The sequence below is a fragment of the Phaenicophaeus curvirostris genome, chromosome 1, assembly GCF_032191515.1.
Source record: "Phaenicophaeus curvirostris isolate KB17595 chromosome 1, BPBGC_Pcur_1.0, whole genome shotgun sequence".
Lineage (NCBI taxonomy): Eukaryota > Metazoa > Chordata > Aves > Cuculiformes > Cuculidae > Phaenicophaeus > Phaenicophaeus curvirostris.
The window spans coordinates 47660260-47679257 of NC_091392.1; the positions used below are offsets into that span (position 1 = coordinate 47660260).

General features: G+C 38.4%; 1 protein-coding gene across 1 annotated transcript in view; it reads right to left on the bottom strand.

Annotated features, from left to right (window-relative positions):
- PTPRR (protein tyrosine phosphatase receptor type R) overlaps window positions 1–18998 on the bottom strand; it is a 149175-nt gene that overhangs the window by 29548 nt on the left and 100629 nt on the right. The window contains exon 7 of the mRNA XM_069857441.1: window positions 5165–5351. Coding sequence (XP_069713542.1) covers window positions 5165–5351 — 187 coding nt within the window. The remainder of the gene's footprint in view (window positions 1–5164; window positions 5352–18998) is intronic.

The following is an 18998-nucleotide window of genomic DNA, read 5'->3' on the forward strand; positions in this document are numbered from 1 at the left end:
AAAAAGGTTTAGTTAACTTATATCTTCATTTTGCACTGATTTTTCTTTTTTTTGGCCTAGTACTATTTATACTCTCTTAGAGTAAGTTGGAATTTGATCTTCAGCAAATTAATACTTCTACTTAAAAGCACAGTCTTTACTAGAGACTTGAAAACTTCATTGCTAGCCTGGGACATTTATTCAAAGAGACAGTGGCATATTAAATAATTACCCCTTACAGACACACAGGAGCACAAGACTGCACAGAAGGTATGTTCCTACCCTATTCAGTGCAAATCTCCTCTTACTTGCGCCACTGGAAAAGTTACTTCAGGATTTTCCTCCAAAATCAGCCAGTTTCTAACTCCACAGGCACAGTCCTGCCCAGGACTTTGGCACAGATGAGATGCACATCCACTGTCCTTCAGACCCAAGCTCTGGTCCTACCCAACATGACTGGCTGCTGTGGGTTGTTTTTAGAGGAACAGGGACAAGGCCTCTAATATCTTGCTAAGGATTGTACTCAACAGCAGATCTTTACGTTTGTTCACCAAGCAGAGAAAGCAACTCTCTTATTTCTCTTCCTTCTCTGCTATATGGGCCATGTGTTTAGTGGACCATCTTTATTCTTTCTCTCTCACCCAGTTTCTTCCTTGGTCTCTTCCTTGTTCTTCAGCTGACTCTTGAAAAGAATGACTTGCTGCCTCTCATTTCAGGCCAGCCACAGTGTTACTGCTAAGATACACTTTCCTTGCAGGTACTTCACCAAACCCTTTTTTCACCTCCCTGATGCCTGTGCTAAGCACAGCATCCTCTCACTTGCAAAAGTCCATTCCTGCATAAACCTCATCCCCATTCCTTCAGGTCAAGCCATCTCACCTCTGCCCTGCTTCTAATGTCCCTTCCACCTCACTGGAACTACAAAATGAGCTCCTACACACCCCTCACACCTATCTCTTACTTTCATCCCTTCCTAGTGGTGACCTCTGTGAACTCTTGTCCTCCGCTCTTGGGTTCCAAATTGTCCTAACTGGCTCTATTATGTGCTGCAAGTGCCTTACACTGGCCTAGGGGTTGACCTAGAGATTCCCTGGTTCAGTTCTGGCTTTGTATAAACACCATCAGCGCATGCCTTCTGAAAGGTTTCCTTCCTCAACTATACATCAACTGGCACCATGTTAAGCCTTTGTTTAAAGTGATCTACATCTGTCATCTACAGAGACTGGAAAAAAGATGTATGAATAAGAGTTCTTCGCCTGCACAAGGGACAGTGGTCAATGGGGCTCTTCCAGCCACCTGGCTGTTTTGCTCTTGATTCCTGCAGAAATTTGAAAGTAGTTCATTAGTCGATAAGTTACTGACAGATGGAGAAATGCCACCAAGTTGAAAACAGAAACACATTTCTCTGGGCCAGCAAGGTCAATTAATAATATTAATCACTTGCATCCTGTAAACACTTTCTAGTCAGTGGGCTCTTCCCATCAGTACATACTTGTGGGGCCAAGGGCACAGACACAAATCAGACTACACCATGGATCACAGCCACAGACAAGTCACTTACTCTGAAGCTGGCTATGAAATGCAGGAGATAATTCTAGAAAAAAAAATCAGGATATTTTATGGGGATAATGTTTTTGCTAACGTGGGGCAAAATAAGCCCAGCAGACTGCAAATGGCACGAAAGTGTACATATTAGCATACAAAGTATGTAGCTGTATAGAGTATATATGAAATTGTTTTATTAAACTTACATATATATATAATTACAAATAATGCCTAAGTTGCAGACATTGATGTGCTCAGTTGTGTGCATGCAATTGTACATGCATATGCTTATATGCCTTTGTTCATGGGCTCCTTCATCTCTCTGGGTAATACTGTTCTAGTAACAGATATTATGGCTCACATTAGCCTTTAAACGCTACAACTGTTTGTACACTTGAAAAGATATGATTTGGGTCTCTGAAAGCATTCAAGAAAAAGTAGCAAAATATATAAAGATTCAGGAAAATGTTAATTTGACCCATCTTTATGAGAACCAAATTTTATACATTTAACAATCTGGTAATTTCCTGTGCAGGACTGTATTTTCTGACATTCCAGTATTTCAGGAATAATGATTTTTTCTGTTTTGCCACCAGTTTCAGACATTTTGGCTTTTGAATAGTAGCAGCTCAGGCTACTAAAGTATATGCTGGGGAATTTATGTTTCTTTCTCCTTGCAAATCAGGTATATTTTGACAAGTAAAAACAACCCAACTTTTTGTCAGCATTAAAAAAAATGAAGAAAAATAGCTCTTTTCCTCAACAACTATTATGAAAAAATATTTTGATAGTAACTTACTACTAGTTTTTACAATTAAAAAATAAATTTAATTACCCCTAAATTGTTAATTAAAAATTAAATGCTAATTAAAGAATTAAAAATAACCTGAAACTGCTCATGTTTCGGTTTTCCATTGCAAACTTTGAACATTTCTCCATTTTTTGCACACTTGGAAGGTTTTAATGGGAACTAATAATTTTAGTTTCAGGCAGACTGTCTTATTGTATTTCTGTAGCTAGTTAAAACAAGCTGAGTGAGCAAAATGAACTAGGGTTATATATTGTGTCCTTTGCATGCCTCAAGTTCCCACTGAAGCTTATATCTGTAGCAAGGAAGATATTAAACAGATACTGTTCAACAGCTTCATCTTAAAACACTTTTTTAAAAAATGGCTTAAAATTGAAATAGACAAGTAATGATCTTTTCGATAAAGTTCTGTTGAAACACTGAGTAGCCAAAGTCATGTTGTGCTCCCCTGAGGGACAAATAAAATGTGAGTCTCTATTGTCCTAAAGCTGTGCACAGATGCTGTGTGAGAGGATTCAAGTAAATGGGATTCTATGGAGGTGCCAAGTTGTCTGTACAAACTGTCTCCTAAGATGGAGGGTTTAAACATGATGAAGTTATTTCTTCTAGCTTTCCTGCCTAAGCAGCAGAATGACAGAGAACTGAAGGCATAACTGGTGATAAAAGTATGTTAAATGATTATAATTTTTTCCATATACACTGTCTAACCAATTTCTGATAAAACAACCAAGTGGTTTATTTTTCTTAAGCAAATGCCCTCTGGTAGCAGTTGGTAGCAAAGCATCTCGGGGAGCTACAAGAATGGGACGAGTTTTCCTTTGTAATGCATTGGTCACCTGATACTATTCTTTTAGCATGGAAACCCATGAATAATCACTCCATATTCACCTTCTGCCTGCTATAATGATTTCATAGAGTCTTCCATGGTCTTTTCTAGGCAGAAGAGTCCTTGGCTATTTAGGATCTCCTTATGCAAAAGCTGCTCTAGCCTATGATTATGTTCACCATACTTCTGAACGTGCTTTCAGATGGAAAGATCAGAACAGCACATAGTTGTGAATGCAATATATTTTTTTCCAATGTAATAAAGATATTTTCAATAATATTCTCTAGCACTTTCCCCAAGATTCATAGTCTTGTATTTCAGAACCCATCAAAGTATACAAAATTATTTTCCTCCAAATGTTTAATATTTTATTTTTCAACCTTGAATTTCCTCTGCCTCATCATACCGTAAAATCCTTCTGCATCTTCTTTGAAGTCTGTTTGCAATTTTACTATCCATGATAATTCCGTATCATCATCATCAAACTTTGCTACCTTACCATTTATTTTCTTTTCCATATGACTTACAAGCATCTTTGTCAGCATGTGCTCCAGAAAAGATGACTCTGGGACTGGACTCTGGCTCCTTTTACTCTGAGAAGCAACCATATAGCTTACAAAGCCTTTCAATGCTACACTGTGTTGGATCTCCCCCACTGTATTGCATTTGTTCATGTATCTATCGGCTTCTTTTTTTTATAATTTCTTCCAGTTCCTCTTATTTAAACATCAGATGTCTAGGCCTGCAGTTCTCTGGATCTCCACTAGAGCCCCTCTGAGAAACTCTGGTTCCTCTGGCCCTCTGACTCCTCAGCTTCTGGGGCCCAATTGCTAGGTTACACCTGCCCAGTTAATACATTGGTTATTTCATATATGAACACTTTTAGGACTCCTAGGTGAATACCAGCCTATTCCTGTGAGTAGCTTTTATTAATTTTATTGATTTGTTTTAGATTCTCTTCCATTAATGCTTCAATATCAGACAGATCCTCCAGTTACCTCTGTGAATCTACTGCCACATAAGTAGGAAATTCCTCGAGTTCTTCTACGGTCAACACAGAAAATGCAGTCACTTCTGTCCTATTGCTTCACCTTCTCCAAATACTTTTTCTACCTTTTAGATGATCTATTGATCTGTGCACTCTTTGGTCAGCTTTGTGCTCTTGAACTATTTAAAAATAAAAGTAGAATTTTTAAAAATTTCAAACTCCTTTTTTGGCCTGTCATAGTCAGCTTTCACATTCAACTACCTTAAGTTTATGCTCTCGTCTATTTCCTTCATAAAGAGTGTTGCCTTATTTCCGATCACCTCTTTCATCTGCATGTTTTTCAGTAACAGTCCTTTTCAGGTCTTAAAATATTTAATGATGTGTTTTTCCTGACTGAGTTTTTCCACTATGACTTGTTTGTACCTGGCTACTGTCTTCATTTTAGATTCTTACCCATTTCAATATTAAATACACCTGTAGGAGACTTCATTTTTTTTCAGTCTTGAGCATATTAGCCTTGTGTGTCTAGAGTGCTTGTTAAAGACATGTTGAGCTGACTCAGGAGCCACTTCTCTTTCTGTGGTGTCCCTGTCTGCTCCAAAAAGTCATTTATAGTGACTAAAAATTTAGTCTTCAAATTACAGACATATGTGATGTTTACATGGGAATAAACAAATCTCAAGTTACTCCTGTGTTTTCTGTCATCACAGCCTTTATGATCTTTCTGAAACTGTCAGTGTTGCAGTCGTGTTTTTGTGTACTGTAGCTCTAATATAACATTTCTCCTATCTATGAATGGGACTTCAAATCAAGAGGTATCTGTGTTATCCATGGGTATAATTGACTGATTTATCTGTCTTCACTGAATAGAACACTACCTTGGAACAACCTGACCTGCCCTTCAGAAATTACTGTATTTGTATCTTGACACTAAAGTGTTGCCCAATTTTGTTTTCCCACAGTTTTTTTGTGCCAATTATGTACAAAATCCTCATTTAAAGCTTGTTATGAAACTCACCATGAATTCTGTTTGAAGTAAATGAGAACATGCAACTGTGTCTCGAAGCTGCTGCCGTGTCAGGATGCGTCCGGCTGACTGTAGGTATTCCATCGCTACTTTTTCTCGTGGTGTTGGCACAGTGACGAAGGGTTCAACACTTCCCAGACTGCTCATATCCAAAGTCAATGAGACATTGGAGCCACGTCTGTATTAGAAAATAATTAAAACAGTTATATCAGATCTGCGTTACTTAAAGTCCCATACTCGTGCAGCATATTACTGAGTTATTTATGCACCCTGTGGAGTCACTGGGAAATTTAAGTGTGCAAAGACTGCAAGACTGGTTTCACTGGAAGCACTGGGTGGCCAGAAAACCAAGATTTTACATATCATTCTACCTCTTCTGTGTAACAACTGACTTGGCAAGAACGGTGTGCTAGGGAAAAACTATTAGGACTATCCTTAGAAGTAGAAACTGCTCCTCATATGCTACTTAATCTTTGTGAAAGTCAAATGTGAAAGTGATATCTTAGTAAGGAAGAAATTTTTCACAGAAAAAAAAGGAATATATTTCTTGCTTATGTATATAACAACCTGGAAAAAATATACCATAGGTCAGCTGTGTGTTTAAGAAGCTATTAAAACTAAATAGACAGCATGGAGGAGAAAAAGTAATAACATTAGCAGAAATAAGTGGAAAGACACTGCAAACATCATGACTACCAAAACAATGGACAATGCCTCACATTAGGTAAGAGAGAAGGGAGAGGCAATAAACCACAATAAAAAAGCTGCATCCCGGGAGGAATTGTCAAAGGCTTAGAGGGGTTATACAGAAATGTCAAACATTTCTTGTAGGACAATCAAATTCATCAACATTTCACATTTCTACAGGAAAATAAAGCCAGAATCCACAACATCTGTGAACAGTGAAAATACAAGTAAAGCACTGTCATGCATTCTTGGTATGAGTGTTACCCTTTTTGTTGCTTTCTCCACACAACACTGAAGAAAACTGTCTTTTCTCATTGTTTCAACCTATCAATTGCATATTATCTACTCAAACCTTAATTTTACACATATTGATTGCATAAATCCATGCTTTGTGAACTGGGATCACTAAACACACATTTGCAGGCATTAATCAAAGTTTTTGTGTTTATTAATCAGTAATCAGTACTATAAGACTGTACAATTCAGCTGTCTCTGAACTGGACTACAGCTGGCCTACGAGGTGTAAACATCACTAACATTTAGCAAGCAGCTATGCACATACAGATCTATGACAACAAAAGTTTCATTCCTGCCTCTGCACATTGTCATCTCACTGTTAATGTATGTTTACAGGGGACAGTTTTAAGCTCTTAGTTCCTCTACCATGCTTGAATATGTACAAACACAACACCTCTATATCAAGATTCTCCTTATAGTCATTCTGCCAGATCAGAACACAACATTTTTAAAACCACATTTCACAGAATCACAGAATCACTAGGTTGAACAAGACCCACAAGATCATCAAGTCCAACCATTCTTATCAATCACTAAGCCATGCCCCAAATGTCAGTGATTAGCCATTATCTGGTTAATCCAATATCTAGTAGTGCTACTTTTCATTCTAGAACTCTGTGCGGTTAGGTGCATTTCTTATTGGCAGACAAACTGCTGCTAGATGAGTGTGACCACATGCCTTTCTGGATAGAATCATAGAATGGTTTGGGTTGGAAAGGACCTTAAGGATCATCCAGTTCCACCGCCACTTCCATGGGCAATGACCCCTCCCACTAGATCAGGCTGATCAAAGCCTCATCCAGCCTAGCCTTGAACACTTCCAGGAAGGATGTTGTTAAAGTACAACTGTCCCTTTTGCAGTAATACTTATTACCACATATTATTATAAATCTCATACAGACATGATCAGATAGTACCTCTGAGGCAGCTGCTACTAATACTGGAGGGATGTTTTTCTCTAACATGCAGCAAAGCTTTTTTGTGTAAATACTTTCTACTGCCTTCTCATTATCCATAGGTGACTCATGGGTATTTGTATGCCCACATAGTTGAGCACATTATTTGTCTTTTTAGTGTTAGTGTTGCTATTCTGTTTTCTGATCTTCTGCCACCAGAATAAGTACTGGGAGGGCTTGTTACTTTTCCATTTGTAACCATATTAACAATTTTTTGTGTTCTGACAACTTTGATGTGCTTACCTCCCTCTCGTACATGTCAGCAGATCCTTCAGCAATATTCTTTTCAATTAAACCATTTCTATCATGTCAGTCTGTGTAAATAGACATTATTTCAGTCATCCACTTGCCACTTAGCTAAACACAAAGCAACAATGGCCAAGAGACAAGACAACCTCGTGGAATCAGTGAATCTCACATTGTGCCATACTGTCTATAAGCATATTTCAGCTTAAATGATAGAGTGATAGCAAGAACTTTGCTGTCCAGGCACACAGATGGTAACAGTAAGTCAGCAACAGAAGCAGAGGTGGGAAAGGCAACACAGAGCAGAGGCATTAGCAGGCAACTGGCTGCCTCTGGGGATATACAGAACCAATTTCTGTTGGCAGAGATAAGTAGCTTGAGGATTCTGCCGGTTTTGCTAGGATGTATACAGAAGTGAAGGAGCATCCTGAGCAGTAACTGATAGTATGCACAGGCTACCAGTAGTGCTCTGTGACTCATGACACACCCTGCATCAGATCAAAGCCCCAGCTGGTGGCACCAGTGCTCATAGCCAAATTGAGAGCTGTGACAGCCTGGGAGGTTTGCATGCTGCGAGCTGGCTGTAGTGACCCTCTCTGCCTGTCCCTGTGGGGGCATCCTGGCTCCGGTACCCATCCCAGCACCCCAGACACTGCCCCCACTTTTAGGGGAAGTCAATTTCCCAGCTCCAAGCCACTTCTCAAGGAAAACATCCTCTTAGTCTGCTTTCTCACAAAATTCCTCTTGCAAAAGCACCTCTTCTGACCACAACTACCAATTTATTCCGTGGAAAATTGCAGTCCCTCAAACAGGTGGCTCTGAGGGTGTTTATCACATGTCCAATCTTTTGAAAACAATCCAGAAATCCACAGACGACTTGTGAAATGAATCTCTCCAAAACTGTTTAGGCTACCTTTTGTTGAGAAATGGGTAGTGATTTAGACCCAGACATACTTCTGGGAGAACCTACTGAGATTTCCTAATATAGAGGAAAAGTATTCTCATTGTTCAGTAACAAAGTACAGTGAAAATGTTAATATTTTCTTTGGCTTTTACATTGTTATAACTGACAGTCTTGGCAAAAAAGTTATTTCCTTTTTAACGACAACAAAAAATATACCTGATCTAATTATAACTTTGAGCTTGCAGCTTTTACCATTTACGGTGATTATTGATGAATACTAGTGTTGAGAATCAAATCACTTACTGTGGAAAGAAGAAATATTTTTTAGATGCATATTTAACACATAAAAATTTAATATAGGGCAGAAAATAATTACCTAATGAATAGTGGTCTTTTTAGAAAGTCTATAAGAGGATATGAAATAGATAATAGCTGTTAAGGTAATGCTTCCATAAAGATGGGCATCTTGAAGAACACTTTTGAAGAAGTATGCTTCAGTTAATAAAAAGATTTTAGTATTGTTTACATTAGCAATACTATTGGCAATATTAGCTGTAAACAGATTTCTATATTCTTGTTAGAGACTATGCTGAGGAATAGGGCTGAAAACAGGACATATTGCCTTGTCTTGAAAGATGAGGGAGGACCTGAATCCATGATACATATGTATGTCCTAATAGAAGATGCTTATCGTTTCGAGTCCTGGCCTGGACTCTTTGGGTTCTCTATGTTCCTCCAACAGTTAAAATCTTCACTTTCTGTAGGAAAGAGTAGAAAGAAAGAATTCTTTTCTCTTTTACTACCCGAATGGAAAGAGGTAAGCTAGTAAACTCACCTTTTCCCACCTTATTGGAGAGACTGCTCAAATCTGGTCACAGAAAACAAAGCCCATTTTTTGTAACTATCCCTTGTCTCCAATAGATTTTGAATACAGAAATCACAATCAGACCAGTCACACTTCAAGTCAGACAACTAATTTTTTTTTGAGTGAGATGTATATTTCTCCTGACGACCTACTGGTATCTTTTTATTTTAAATTAGAGTGAACCTGCTACACATAGGCATTTCCCCTTATTTCTGAATATTTAAAACTCCTTTTTTACATTCTAAATAACTTTATATTCTTTATATTCCCCATGTTAACGTCTGCTAAATTAGGAAAGATTTTGTTATGGTACACCTCCCCCAGGACTCGCTTGAAGCTGTGTCTTGATGGGGAAGAGCTTCATGTGAGGAATCTGAGGAATTGTAAACATACGTGACAACAATACATTAAAATCAGCCTAAGACTGAAGTTTCAGCAGCTGGGACGGCCACCTCATCACTGGGTACGTGAATAAGTGCAATCAAGAAGCCACTTGTGTCTGTGTATTGTCTAGTTTCCAAGAGGGGGGTTCTTACTGCATACTTACAGCCCTCTTTTTGACTGGATAATAGAAACAAGTTCACTCATGAGAATCTACTGAAGTATTTTCAATAATACCTTTACAGAAGCAGATTTTATTTCAAAACATGATTAAAAATATTTAAATAATTAAATAAAAAGATTAATGCAATGTTTGTTTGAAAACTCTGAAAAGGAAGCTCCACCTGTCCACCTTGGAGGGCCACCAGGTTAATAAAGCCTGTTAATCATTAGAGAGGTCATTTCCAGGTCTTCCCTGACCCTAAAATTAATCCATAGCTGGTGACTATGAAAACCCAATTACCTGACACATTTTCCCAGTTGTTTATTTAAGCTGGATAATTTCTTTAAATACACATTCCCATGTTTATTCAGCACTCCTGAAAAATGCAACGCCCACATTCCTGGTCCTTGGCTTTTTATTCTCTCTAGAGGTTTTGGAAGTGGCAGTGATGGCTGCTGCCTTCCAACAGCCATTGGCCTCTGACCCTGGCACTGCAGACATGGGAGGCGCTTCCTTCTGCACCCTCCATCCTCCGTCTCTGTGCTGAGCTTCTGCAGAGCTGAGGCAGGAGCTGTGTTAGCCTTGCAGGTGGAAGAAAGCCATTAATTAGTGGGAAAAGCCAGTGGCTGCTGGGGAGGAAGTTTGCTTTGGGTCCTTAGATCCCATTTGTACCAGGGATGCTCCACAGGGCTACTGTCCCTTGGTTTTGCTGCAGGGACAATAGGAAAAACACTGTGATTCCCTCACACATTTTATTTCTCTAGTGCTCACAGACTATATCTAGACATGTATCCTGATTCTTTCCTCTTGCCAGTCCATATTGTCAGCAAATGCGCTGAATCCATGTGGGTTTTGCACTGCTGCAAGTGCCCTGAGAAAGCACAATTAGGCAGGTGGTTTCCACCACTTACTACCTTACTGGTGCCAGATTTCTCCTGCTTATCTAGTTTTATATTTCAGTAGGGTAATTCAAAGGAAAAAAAGTAATTTGTAAAACAGGGCAATGGAAAAAACCTGATAGGTCTCAGCTTTCCTGCTGCTTTAGCAAAACAGCTAAGAGAAAAGCATGGTCATGTAGGTGAACAAATGTGAGATATAAAGCTGTGGTGTGGAAAGCACAGGAAAAGGGTATAATGTTTTTATTATTAATTCTGTATTTCCATATCAAATAAACAAAAATAGGATACTGCATAACTCCAATTGACTTAATCAAGAAAAATCAGTGTTGAAAGAAGAAAAAGCAGAAAAGCAGAAATACAGAGGGGTTAAAAAAATGTTTGCAAAGGACTAAATAAACTGACATTTTCTTTCACCCTTGGGCAAAGATTAACACCGATCTTCAAATATATGCCTGAGACATTTCTTCACAAATCCATATTTTTAATATCCATTGCAGTCAGTTCTCACAAGGTTAAGAGATTTCATTTGAAGTGAAATATAATTTGATAAATTTTAAAGTATCATTAGCAGTATTGTTAAATACTTGTTTCTAACAAGCATTAGAATGCTTCATGTATTTTTCACAAATGCTTATATATGATTCTTGCTTCGTATGTGCAAGCCAAAAGCACATTATCTTGTGCTGGTTATATTACTGGATATTTTGGGAAAGCAGGGCTGACTGAGAGACCACCCAAACCTGAAAAAAGAAGATTCTTTTTTACCTATATCTACATTATTTTCTTGGAAATGCAGAGCTCATAAGTCTTCTATTGTTCTGCAGCACATATTAGAGGATATTCTGATAGAAAACCCCACAAATTCTGATAACATACAATACCCGTTAATGTAATTTTCCTCTGTTTACTCCTACTTACAACAAAGGTCAATCAATATCAACAGTATTAGTTCGAGAAAACAGTGAGTAAAAAATTTGTTAGGTAACTATGTGAATGTCATCTTAATAAATAAATGATTGTACACATTACTTGTTGCATATAATGTCCTTTTTATTTTTACCCTATTAGATGCATCGTAATACAGACGCTATGCTTGAAAGATTCATGATGATAACTCAGTTTCCCAAATGATTTCTACTTTGCTTGCTGACAATCCTGGGCTGCCATTGGTTTTCACTTGTACAAGTGCTGCAGCTTTTAGGAACCCTCTCAGACTTGGGGTTATTGACATTTCTAAACAAAGCAAACCTACACCAAGTCCAGACTGAAGTACTCAAAAATCAGAAGCTGTCATCAACCAACTAACAAGACCAAAGAAGAATTAGTGTTAGAAGCAAGACCAAAAGCCAAGGTTCTATAAATCCACGTCATTTCCCAAGCTACAATCATTTTGCAATCAATTCTTGCAGGTACTCTTCTCTAAAAGAAATTACTATTCAACTGTTCTAAAGATTCAGTATTATTTACAACAATTGTTGACTTAAAAAACAACAGCAGAGGAATACAAACTGATTTTGATAGAAAATCTGTGACTGGATATAAAACGACTGATTTCCCTTGTATTAAAGTATAATATGCATTATGGCCACTATAAATTCATAGATCCTAATACCTTGAATAACCTATTCCACTCAACTCATGTTGGGTCATCTTCAGCAACTTTACTGTGCATGAAAACAAAGAATGCAAGACAAGAATTTCACCTTCAGAACTTTGGTGTGCAGGTGGCCAAAACTTGATCTTCCCTCCTCTCCTGCTGTCCCCTCACATACCAATGCTCTTTTATTAACATAGGCTCCTGGCCTCATTTTGAAAGCCTTGTTTCTCTTACAGATTAACCTTCCTCTGGCTTTGTTTTTTTACTCCCCAGAGAGAAGATCCTGGATAGATAGGTGTATACTAGCCTGACATTTCCACAAGCTGCCTAGCAATTCCATCATCAATATTACTGATATTTCTATTTCTACTCTGTGTTACAATCACCTGCATCGAAGATGAATCCTGTAGCTATTTGTGTGGGCAGCTCAATCTCACCAATCAGAGGACCTCATTTACAATGCAAAGAGGATAAGCTGGATATGACACCATGGCAACTATTGCCAGAAGGCTATAGCTGGAGGATATTTAAGCACAAGACCATAAGGGAGGCAAGAGGATGAAGTACAACATCCTATACAACTTCATTGAAAGATCTGCCATTTCTGCTCATGTTTGCTCTCTTGTACCGCTTATCTCATACTATTCTAGTTTTGCATTACTGGTTTTTACCACTTATTTGTGACTTGAAAAACTGATTCTGAAAGGAGAAGAGGAAGGATATATGGCTGCTGTGAAGCAAGACTTTCGGTCCTCTGCAGCTTCTAGCTACAAAGGAACCTCCTGGCAGCACCTGGCAGCATCTTTCAGCCTTCTTTGAGCCCAGAGAAACTGATCAGGAGTCTCTGCTATAGAGTTTAAATAGCTTTTCTGGAAAGTGGAGGCACTCCATGTTCTCACCAGAGGGTCTGATCTTGTTCCCACAGGCATGAGCGAGAGCAGGCCAATACCTCTAGGGCTAAATTGCAAACAATTCTCAGGATCTACTCACAGCTCAGCATGTCAAAATGAACTGAGGAAACAGTTTTGACAAGTACTTCTGGACTAAGTTTTAAGCAATCAGTATCTGGTTAGGACAGGAATGGCTCAATATCCTGTAGAGGAAAACAGCTGACATGAGAGTAGTTTCAACTTTCCCTCTTTTAATCATGCTTTCTAATGTTCTGCCAATTCACTCCTGTTCTGCCCTCGATAAGGCTGTGCCGCTCGGCTACGGGAACTGACTGTTCAAAAATGCAAAGCTTATACAACCTCCCATCTTTTCCTGTAGATTATTTCTATAATCAAATTGCATTTTGTCACGCTAACTTCTCTCTCCAATAAAATTTGAATGGTAGCATAAAGCTCTATTTCTGATTCATATTCATATATGTGTGTTTTCAGCATGAGTGAAAATTGAGTTAAATGTTCAGAAGTAAAAATAACAGAAGATACTAATTTGTTGTGCTTATTTGAGCTGTTTTTTCAGAGATGAATAAATGTTTACTAATTTACGGTTAATTTGCTTTAGATGGTAGAGCTCTAATTGAATGCAGCCTTGCTTATTGCTATTATCTGTTTGCATTGCAGCATTGCTCTATTTCGTATTAGAGGCCTCATTGCACAGAAGTATCAGATGACCTTTCTCTCTCTGATTAATGCATATACTAATTTACACCAAATGAATATAAACAAAAGGAATTAAAAGAATAGGGAAAGGGAAAAGAAAATGGGAAGGAACAATACTTAGCTGTTAGGGCTGCTCAGATTAATCAAATGCATAGCTTAATGATCTCAGATAATGCATCTGTTTAAGGTAAGAGAACAATAATTGTTGAACTCCCTCCCCCCACATATTCTGTCTGCTCTATCTTCTGCTTAAAAATCAGAAAAAAATTAAATTAATTTGCAAAATTTTTTTTATATAATTGTATGAGTTGCACCTCTACAGTTTCTGTCTGTATGTACCTCCATGATGCCTTGGAGGAGATGTAACCAGGCACCATCATTTCCCATTTAGATCTCTTGTCCAGGTGCAAAGTCTGGTTACACGCAAGACACACTTCTTTATTGAGCACTGCAGCATGCCCAGAGGGTGCTTGCCAGCAGTATTCAGAGAACCATAGCATGAGAGAGCTGGTCTAATAAATAAGAATGAAGAGGCAATAACTTCCAGGAAGTATTTTTTTAAAATGATGAACTGATATTTTTTGTTATTTAATTGGTCAGCTTGGTAGTACAGAAGTAAATAATGGACTGATCTTAGATTTTTTAGCTTTTAGATGAAAAAAATGTTTGTGGGTTTTGTTTTAGGGTTTTTTTTTGTTGATTTTTATTTTGCATAGCAGAAGCTTTATCATTAAGTACATATAACTTCATGTATTCCATACTAATAAATCTCTTGAGCACAAACTCTGCCTCTATTCTGCACCTGCTGCTCATTTAAGGAGTATAATCTAAAACCCTTAAATCCAAACAAGCAAATATATCCTAGTCATACATTAATGTTCTTCAGCACTGTTTTGAGGCTTTAACCAAAGCCAGCTCACCTTGAAAAAGTCACTAATAGGAGTATTCTTAATGTAAATGGGCAGTATCTTCCAACAGTATCAGTAAGAGAAAATTATTTTTTTATTGTGACTTGAAGACTAATCAGTACAATGAGTTCTTTCCTGGTACATTTGCCATTTGGGAAAGACAGGAAGGAACATCTGGGAAAAGAGGCATTTACTACACCCTGTCAACCTTAAGATAATAAAAAAGCACGTTCCTTGTTTATTTGACTTGGTCTTCATTATCTTTAAACTACTGCAAGTGTGACACAGAAGATTTCTAAGGAGACAAATGAATTGTTAGCGTACTTTGAAGAAATTACTGAACAGCAACGGTTCCTGCAGAATGTAAAACCTCCAGACCCACACCATTGCTCAACAGAGCTGTGCTATCTATGGATGTTTCTAAAGGGAGCCAGCAAAACTGCTCCACTCAGTCACAGAGTGGACAAAGCATCTAAGGCTGCCTGTGCAGCCTAAAATCCTTTTAGCTCATACAATTTGAAAGGCATAGTCACATTTCTAGAGTGACGTATTTTATACTGTGAGATGATGAGATTTAGGCTGCTAGAGACAGGAATCATGTATGTGCACTCAAGTCTGCCATTTAGCTGCTGCTTAAGTTTACAGAGTTGACACCTAAACTGGGTAATAAAACTTTCCTCCCAGCTTTTTCTTCTTCATGTACTTTAGTAGTCTGACTTCTCAGACTTGCTTTTTCTGAGGAAGCTTGCTCAAACAAGTATGTTAACATACAAAGTACCTGGATTCCCTTTGAAAATAAAGTTTAGGAAGTCCACCTAGGCTTGCAATATGAAATTGAGCAATGTTTTTAAAAGACAGCTGTAAATGTCTGTATATCAAGGTGTACTTTATCCTTCTCTTCAGAGGTTAGGTAGACCTTTAAAAGAAGTACTGCTGCTCCATACAGTCCCATTTGAGTCTGTGTCTGATGAGGAAGACTGATAAGCGACCTGGAGTTCCATTCTACTGAGCTCAGCAGATCCCTTGAAGGCTATGGCCCTGACCACTGCCTGCTTTCATCAGACATTCCTATAGGGGAGTGCATAGGCTGGGCAACCGGGAAGGGATAAGCATCTATACCTGTGCCCAGAGATGAGGACCTGGGCCAGAATGAAGACTTTCTGGGTCTACTCTTCCTCATATACACCATCAATGAGTGAGTACAGACTGGCAATTTCAGAGTGAAATTATAACTGCTTCAGATTCATAGTTCTCTATTAGCAAATGATTCATGGCATGAAGAAACTTAAATCAATTGATTTAAATTCACTTCTGTGAATTGAATAGAGGAGGGAAATGTGAGGACTGATAAAAGCAGTGTTCCCCTAAATGAACATTGCATTATGAAAGAAAGAGAAAGAAGGAGAAGTCATATGCAAAAATAAACCAAACTCCCTCCCAACTTCATCTCCAACCCATCCATCTCAGTACAAATGCTCTCAACACACAGGGCTCCATAAAGCTCATGATGTAACACAGGCTAGATTAATGTACATTGAAGGGAGTGATCTAGAAATATCAATGTAGGTTTGGTGTACCAAGTAAGACCAAAGATTGACTAGTATCATGTCTTCAACAATAGCCAACAAGAGGGGGTTTAGGGAAAGAGCTCAAGGACAAGGAATTACTTAATTACTTAATGAATGCTGTTACTTATTTTTAGTATGCTCTCCAGCAATCTGTAGTTTAGGAATGTCCTGAACCAAAGTTTACTTCCTGATCTTTGTGCCTGGAGTCTTCCCTTATGTGATTCTGTGATTTTTTCCTTCAAACGGCTTTCTTAGTCCACCTTATGACCTCTGCACTGTCCCAGGACAATAAACTTCATAGCTGGGAGAGCAAGGCAATAGTGAACACTAGACATTTGGGAAAATCCTTGTGATAAAGCAGAAAATATTTATTTTATTCTAATCTTATCAGTAAACTGCAAATGCATTCTCAGTAGCCACAGAACTACCTTCAGGATTAATTACAATACCAGCTTTCTACTTTTCACAATGCTGCTGCCTTTCACAAACCTATTCAGTACTGTGCTCTGTGGGCCAAATTCTCTTCCCAGATGCCTCACTAAATCCGCTGAGGCAAAACAAGCTAAACAGAGTCTAAAGAGAAACAAGACCATGGAAACTGGATTTATTAGCTGTTGTGTACTTTCGTGATGTTCTGATTGTTTTCCTTCATTTGTTGTAAGGCTACACTGTTACATCCACTGTCAGTCTAGGGAAAGGAATAGAAAGCCTCTGGACTATGCAGCAATCCTCTGGTGGAATTTGCTACAATGCAGGAAGGATCTGAGACATCTAGAAGACAGGAGATGCAGCTGCCAGGGGAACGGTGGGAAGCAGACACACCAGCCCTGGTGAAGGGGTAGGCTCAGCTGCCATCTGCCCAGCACCAGTCCCATCTCTCACTGCCTTTCCAGGGAGCTGCTATTGGTCATGCCAAAGCATTAGGACCAAGTTCTCCAGAGAAAACAACTTAACGACATTTTTCTGTGTGGGAATTATATACAGTACTTCCCCTTCTGATGCCTATCGCTTATTTGAACAGTCATTTGAAGTTGCAGAGCTCTGTTTTGCTCCTGTTATCAAATCACAGCATTAACATAACATGGATAATTATAGCTACCATAAATTAATAACAACAATACACCCTGTTTGTTAAGCATCAGAAGTATATTCTTTGATATGGAGCATAAGGGAAGTCCCTGTCCCAGAAAGAAATATTACTTCTTACAGACTGCCCTGGTTAGAGAACTGAACGAAGAGTTCAAGAGTCCAGATATTTTACAAAGATAGGGCACTGATTTGAAATATCATCTTGGATCAGTCACTTAACCAATTAATGTCTCATTTGTCTTAGTAAGGAAGTAAAAAGAAAAAATCCTGAAACATCTTGGCTGTACTTAGCTAAGGTTCAAAGGCAAACCAAACTGATACATCAGCATGGATATGACGGCATCAAAGCAGATGAACAACTCTATCAAGAACCTATCTGAAATGTCAATGTTGTATGAAATCAGCTACTGTCTCTGGGTAGTATTTCTTGGCTGAGCTATTCTCATAGCGTACTCTGGGCATCTTCATCTCTGCCATGATGCAGTTGCTTCTCCATTTCCTGAGATGCGCTTGACTGTCTGTATGCATCTAATACCTTGTCTAATATTTAGATTGTGAGTTTTTTAGATAGAAGCTAATTTCATTTTTTGTGTGTATACAGAGCATTGCACAGAGGGATCCTGATCTGTGACTGAGGCTCTCTGGTACTACGTTAATAAAAGTGCTAAAGAGAATCTCCCGCAAGACCTGAGAAATAGTCTGATCCACAGTGTTCTTTGAGCAAAGATATATATGCAAACAAGGGACATTTCTGCTAGCTAGCAATATTAAGTTTTCTGTACATACTAGCTCTGACTGCATAAGAGATCTGTGCTGAATTTCCAGAACTGGATTTTTCCAAAAAGAAGCAGTATAATTAGTAAATTGTCGTAACTGACAAGTGTACTCCTGACAAAGCACAGAAACAAAATTAATTATGATTGCATTCAAAGAAGAAATCCATGGCTTAGAATATTAACTGATGGCTACAGTAAAATTTGGATGTCCAGGACATGGCTTCTTGCAATTCAAAGATATACTTAGATATTTAATAATGCAGTTTGGGGGGCACTTTGATGTTTTTCTTTGCTTTCTTTAACTGTGTTCTTGATCTGTTTCTAACATTTTAAATTAAGGGTAACTAAGCTGAATTCAGCTTTAGGTTGCCTTGCAGAACAGTTAGGTAGAAGGAATGGCATGATTAGTGAGAAATGCATTCCAAAACAAGAGTAAAGGTGACTATTTTTATTTTAATTTGAAGCATTAGCCTTTCTCAGACATTAATGAGGATATTTTTTTCTATAAAGCCCCCAAATCTGAAAAATCAACCTTCCTTGTAAATATCAAAACCTTATATATCTGATAGGGATGGTCCCTTCTACATCAGTTTTTCATATTGCTGAAACCAGTAACCGTGGGTTCTAGTCAAGGGTTCATATGATGCAACGTACCTCATCCTGCTTATAACCCAGTCTCATCATGAAACTAGTGCTTTTCTCCCACTATTTCTCCCTGAGCGTGGCAGTTCCAACCCGCCCATGTGAAAAGGCGACATATTTAGTTGTTAATGTCACAATGGACACATCCTGCTACAGGCTGAGCCGAGATACTCAGAACATTCAAGTTCAACTAATGTTCTCCTCATTTTCACAGATATTCCACTCTGCCTGCACATAAGG